At 39.1% G+C, this 6828-nt stretch overlaps 1 protein-coding gene across 1 annotated transcript; it reads left to right on the top strand.

The window, feature by feature from the left end:
• Positions 1–573: 573 nt before the first annotated feature.
• Positions 574–1527, top strand: LOC309545190 (olfactory receptor 6B1-like; the record flags this gene model as incomplete). Its single annotated transcript, XM_082244327.1, has 1 exon — positions 574–1527. One exon carries the CDS (start codon positions 574–576, stop codon positions 1525–1527), a length of 954 nt encoding a protein of 317 aa, XP_082100453.1.
• Positions 1528–6828: the final 5301 nt, after the last annotated feature.

Here is a 6828-nt window from a genome sequence, read left to right as displayed (position 1 = left end):
CTTCAAGACAGATCAGTCGCCTTACAAAAAATATAATATTTTAATATGCTGGATAAAACATTTGAGCTGTCTCTGAAGCATGCATTTAAAGAAAAAAATTGCCCTACAATAAGTATCATCTTAGTTTTACATTCATCTGACATCTGAAGTGTACATAACAATGAATATAGGAAAATCAGACTATACCCAATATTTTAAATTAAACTTTGCTTTAAATGTATTCCATCTTTTTATGTTTTTTTAGGACTGCATGCAGCAGGAAAAAAAACGCTCTGACACATAAAGCACAATCTGTATCATTATTTTAAAGCATATACAGCATGCTGCTTTCATTCCAGTCCTTGTAATTATCCTATTAATTATTATATAAGTAACGAGTCATTTTAAATTTGCATATGTTATGATTCTTTAATACATGTAGAGTATTGAACTTTTATCGGGAAAAAAAATTGAGATGGATTTTTAAAATTAACTGACTGTACAGCAGGTACTACTATGATTTTTGGCTTTTCTGCAGTATATTATTGCATGGGTTTTTGATCATTGATATTCTTCACAGATGTAAAATTCCTAATGGAGTATAGCAATAAAACTGAAGTTAATGATTTTTTCCTTCGTGGATTTCCATCTTTACTTGAACTACAAATAATATTGTTTCTATTTTTTCTGCTTGCTTACATTCTTACAATATCCGAAAACACAATTATTATTATTATGATAAGACTGCATTCAAAGCTTCAGAAGCCTATGTATTTTTTCCTAAGCAATTTGTCAGTTCTTGAGATCTGTTATGTGTCAGTTACTGTTCCTAAATTATTACTAAATATTTTGGCTGAAAATAAAACTATTTCTTTCTCTGGGTGCATGACACAACTCTTTTTCTTTATTTCTCTTATGTGCACAGAGTGCGTTCTTCTAGCGGTAATGGCTTTTGACAGATACATTGCTGTGTGTCATGCATTACACTATGTTAGAATAATGAATCCTAATTTCTGCATTAAATTAGCTTTGGCCTCATGGATATCAGGATTTACCATTACTGCAATAAAGGTTTATTTTATATCTAAGTTATCCTTTTGTGGTCCTAGCATAATTAATCATTTTTTTTGTGACATTTCACCGGTGCTTAATCTAGCCTGTATAGACATGTCAGAAGCAGAGTTGGTGGACTTTATTCTTGCCTTGGTCATTCTTCTCATTCCTCTGCTAGTCACTGCTTTGTCCTACCTCTGTATCATTAATGCCATCTTAAACATATCCACCACTGATGGACGGCAAAAGGCATTTTCCACTTGTGCCTCTCACTTATGTGTAGTCACCATATTTTTTTCAACCACGCTCTTTATGTATGCCCGGCCAAAGAAAGCCAAGTCATCGGATGTAAATAAGTTTATATCTCTTATGTATGCTGTGTTTACTCCAATTATTAATCCTTTTATTTATTGCCTCAGAAACAAAGAAATTTGGGACACTGTAACAAAATACCTCTGTCAAACAGAAAAAAATCCCAAATGTTTTCCACATTAGATTGAACATTGTTGCTGGAAAAAGCAGCAAACTAAAAATATTACTGTTTGCTCCTTTCTTATTAATCTAGCCATAGATCTTAGATGGGTGCTGGACAGGCAGCCATAATCCAGCCAACTTATCCTTTGTAACAAAGAGGACAAAATCAAAATGTAAATCAAAAATATACCATTATCTGTCTATCTATCAATTTATGTCTATGTCTCCATCTTACAATTATTATGTGTCTGTAACCCAATAGTAAAGAACTTCTTTCCATAAGTGTACAGACAAACATTTTTCTGACAATTTTCTAATTGTGCAGGAAGTGGGGTGACATGTCTAAAAGGACAAACAGTTTTCAAGCACCCTCGCTCTTTCAAGTTCAAAAGTGTACTAGGTATTACTGGTAAATCAATTAACTACAGAGTGACAAGAAAATGCATAATCATTTCAGATACAAATGTACAAAAGGAAATAGCTTACAATGTAACAATATGATTTCACCTATAAGGATTCACTGCCCGTGTATGGGGCTGATTTACTACCAGGTTAACAAAATTACACTGGAATTAAGAACTACTTTGCCAGTGGTACAGTGGTGTAACCACGTAGAGTTGCATGCTTGGTGAATGAAGACCCATGATAAAAACAAAAATGTTTGCATGTGCACAAGTGTGGGGCTACTACTCATAAGAATATTCATAAACACTAATATTAGATAGTGAACTATGGGCTCAACTCACTAAAGGATATCTCTAGCCGTATTTGGGCCATGTGACATATTTTTACCAGATATCGCATTTCAATACTGAAACTGTCAATTCACTATCCCTCCCTTTTATGTAGTATTTACCTCAAAAAGCAAAAAGACTGGTAAATACTGCATAAAACAGTTTTATAGTTAATTTGCTAAAGCAAATAAATAAATGCATATGTTAAATACATAGTGGTCCAGGCATGCGATAGTTAAAGAATGTAGTTTGCTTCAGCTGTTTTTTAAGGAGCCAGCACCTGCGGGCAATCCCTAACAACCAGGTAATAGCTGGTTGTTAAGGAGCCACCAGTCGCCAGCTTATAATTAAGCCTACTTGTGGGTAAAATGAATTTCTCCTAAATGTGCACCATTTAGGAGATATTTCAGTGAGTAGCCGGTGACATCATCTATGCCGTGCCTTCAGAGCTCCGTGCTGTGGCCATGACTCCTGCGCACATGGTCTTTGGGTCTGGTATGGATTTTGAGGGTGACCCCATGCCAATTTTTTTCTTAACCACTTTAAGACCGGAAGGATTTGCCCCCTTCCTGACCAGGCCCTATTTTGTAATTCGGCACTGCGTTACTTTAACGGACAATTGCGCGGTCATGCGACGCTATACCCAAATTAATTTATGTCCTTTTTTTCCACAAATAGAGCTTTCTTTTGGTGGTATTTGATCACCTGTGCGATTTCTATTTTTTGCGCCATAAACAAAAAAACAAAACAAAAAAACAAAAAAATTTTGAAAAAAACAATATTTTTCACATTCTGCTATATGACAGTCGCAAAAAAAAAAAAATGAAAAATCTAAATTTTTTAACATTCTAGGCCAATTTGTTTTCTGCTATATTTTTGGCAATAAGCGTATTTTGATTGGTTTGCACAAAAGTTATTGCATCTACTAACTAGGGGAAAGATTTATGTCATTTTTATTGTTTTTTTTTTTTACTAGTAATGGCGGAGATCTGCGATTTTTTGCAGGACTGCGAGATTGAGGCGGACAGATCGGACCCCTAACACATTTTTGACACTTTTGGGGGTACCAGTGACATTACTACAGCAATCTGTGCTAAAAATATGCACTGTTACTGTAATAATGCCATTGGCAGGGAAGGGGTTAACCCTGTGGTTGAACAAGGGGTTAAATGTGAGCCTAGGGGAGTGATTCTAACTGTGGGGGGGGGGGGTGGCTTCTGAGATGACCATAGAGACATGTGATCCAATATAGCAGGATCACATGAGTTCTGTGATCATCCCAGGGCGAAGGACGGTCGGCTGTGTTTACAACAGCTGACCATCCTTCTCTCTCAGCGGGGAACGATCGTGGGTGTCAGACGGCGATCGGAGCCACCTGACACACTCATCGGCTTCCACACTGACGAGCGGAGGGCGGGAGCGCGCCCGCGGTGGCGCGCGCTCGCACCCTAGCTTCCTGAGAGCGAGCGACATATACCTATGTCGCTTTGCCCAGTATTGGCTGCCTGCCACAGTAAATCTGCGGTAGGCTGTCCGTAACTGGTTAAATGGAGTGGGGGTCCCCAAAAATTCATACCAAACCCTTATTCGAGCATGAAGCCCGGCAGGACAGGATAGAAGGAGGAAAGAGCGAGCGCTCCCCTCCTGAACCATACCAGACCACATGCGATCAACATGCCTGGTCATCAGGTGACATCACTGGGTGACCTCGCCCCTTAGTTTTTCAGCAGCGAGTGGGCAGCCGTTCTGTCATTTGGAGGGGGCCAATCGTTAGGTGCAGACCATTTTTTTTTTCTTGTGGGTCGGAGGCCTGCGTTTATTATGATTGTTTCTGGATTTACCTCAGGGGACATTTTTTTCTTGGGCTTTTTAATAAACTGTGTTTTTTTTTTTTACTTTGCCCATTATTTTGTTGAATGAGTAGGGGTACTATGTACCCCATTCTCATCCATATAGGGGGCCAGGGAGCCAGGATCTATTAAAGGGGGATTCCGGATTCCGATAAGTCACCCCCACAACCACCAGGTCAGGGTTGTGGGAAAAGGCCCTTGCCCAGTCCTGGAGGGCCTGATAGAGATTGGAGGGGCTCTTCTTTTGTTTATATTCTGTAAGGGAACCCTACTGACAACAGATGAGTCATAGTTGTTAAGGACACAGCAGGTACCGACTCCTTAACAACCAGCTATTCCTGGATCTTAAGGATGCTGGCGGGTGCCGAAATTAAAATACTGCATGTTTTCACTACTAAAATATTGTGTCACTTAAAGAAATAGTGCAAACATTTTTTTAGTATTTTAATAACAATTTTTTCAAAGAAACAATGAGATATTTTACCACTGATCTTAAAGCAATAAATACTGCCGAGTGAATTGAGCCCTTACACCTACTGCACTATCTCACACACAAATGTTAAAGTAATTTTTTTTGAAGCTTGTAGATAGAAATTTGGGTGTGGCGCTGCTCTATTTGTGATGTGTAATTAAAGTAATAATAAAAATACAAATTAATATATGGGATGAATAAAAATGTGCAACATATGCAAAAAAAATATTTGTGCAACATATACTAATGTGCAAACAATAAAAGTGCAAGTGCTCAAAAAGTGTCAACGAATCCCACCAAACAATTCATAAATGAAGCATAAACTATACAAATTGATCCATACTGAATGTGAACAATAAATAATACACAGTCCACAACTCCCCTTTTACCACACGCAAATGGGAGTGCATGAGTTAAGCAAAGAGTAAAGTGCAACGTATGCCAAAAGTAATGTGCAAATAGTTGACATAAAGTGCATGTGCTTAATGACCATGAACCATGCTAAGTCCACAAAATGAATCTGTGCTAGAAAAACAGTGTAGAGATTCCTTTTTGTATTAAGCAGTCTCCCAATCTCTTGGTTGGTATTTAGAAACTATCGATAGGAAGCAGTATCACTTCCAGAAGGTAGTGCAACCGCATGCAGTGTGCCCGGTGTCTCCATTCGTGCTCCCCCCTCTGCTATTACACTCACCAGATATCTTTCCCCTTTCAACAGGGGTATCCAGCCTTTACAGCCACATCTGACTGTATGCCTCTGACAGCTTCTCTTTCACCCTCCAGCTGTATCTCACACCCAAATGTTAGCGTAATTATTTTTGTTAAACGCAATTTCCATTGTTTACTGCAAAGAATAATGGCTATTGTACTTTCCAAACCATTCCCCAATTGCATGGCTGAGCCAAACACTTTCTGGGTTTGAGTAGAATTTGTCAAATGACTTGTGGATCATGTGATTGATCTTGCAAATGATAGGATCGTCTCTAGCACATCTGCATTCAAATTACCCTATATTTAAACCAATTGGTCTATTAACCCTATTAGTAAAACGCACAGTGCCCCACTACAACCATCACCCACCATACTCCTATCCATCCCAACCCTGCTTGACCCCTCCTCATTTCCCTCCCTCACCCTCTTCCTTCCCACTGTAACATCTCTCACCTTTTTATGACTTCTGCCTCCTCAACCTTCATCCTTATCTCCCCCCCCCCCCCACATATTTTTTAATCTTCAATTCTCTGACTCCCTAACCCCCTCAAACCTTTTCCCATTTTTTTCCTCCTCCTTATCTACTACCTTTACATATACCAACTTCCTCATTGCCCTATCCTCCCTGACCTCCCCCCACCACTAAATGTGTTTTTAATTTTAATGTATTCATTATGTTTTACTTAATCCCCCCTCCCCAATCCATTTTACTTACATGTGCATATTGTCTCATTTTAGAACAACTAGAGAGTAGGGATGGGCCGAACGACCCCCTGTTCAGTTCGCATCAGAACTTTCGAACAGTGCGAAACTTCGGAACTGAATAACAAACCCCATAGAAGTCTATAGGACCCAAACTGGAAAAATCAAAAGTGCCCATTTTGAAGGCTTATATGCAAGTAATTGGGCATACAATGGTTATGGGGGTCCAGGTACTGCCCTGTGGGACATGTAAAAGTTTGTAAAAAATGTCACTTTTAAATTAGCAGTGAAAGCATCAAAATGAGAAATAACAATCAAAATGAAAAAAAAAAATGTCAATATAGTGCTTAGTCAACCTGTAAAGTGGCACATTTGTACCGTGTATAGAAGCTGCTGCAGAAATAATTGCATTTATAAAGCCAAAAAAAAATTTAATTTTACCTGCAAGATTTCTTTATTTATACAGCTTGGGGAGCCAGTCTGTATGATGAGGCCCCAAAGTAATGCATTGGGGACAAGATTAGAGATATTTTGGATAAATTCTGGTGTCCTTTTTGCAGACTTTGGATAGAAGTAGTGATGGGCTTGCCGTTCGACTCAGACATTGGGTGTTCGTGTGTTCGCTGAACGCACAAACAAATGGGGAGCTCAGCGGGAAGTTCGCCCGCCGATGAACGCCCCATAATGCACTGTGCGATTGCAGTGCATTAAGTGCTTGTCATTGGCCAAATCATGCACTTGACCTGTATGCTTCGACCAATTACAGTTCAATGTCCTGTCAAAGCCAAAGCACAGGGGCTAAGTCCCCGTCCAACACTGTATAAGGCTGCTTACACAACAGCCGCGTGCAGTG

Source organism: Pelophylax lessonae, assembly GCF_965119305.1.
Source record: "Pelophylax lessonae genome assembly, chromosome: 1".
Classification (NCBI taxonomy): domain Eukaryota; kingdom Metazoa; phylum Chordata; class Amphibia; order Anura; family Ranidae; genus Pelophylax; species Pelophylax lessonae.
The sequence above is the reverse complement of the archived record's forward strand: the minus strand, read 5'-3'. Positions and strand labels throughout refer to the sequence as shown.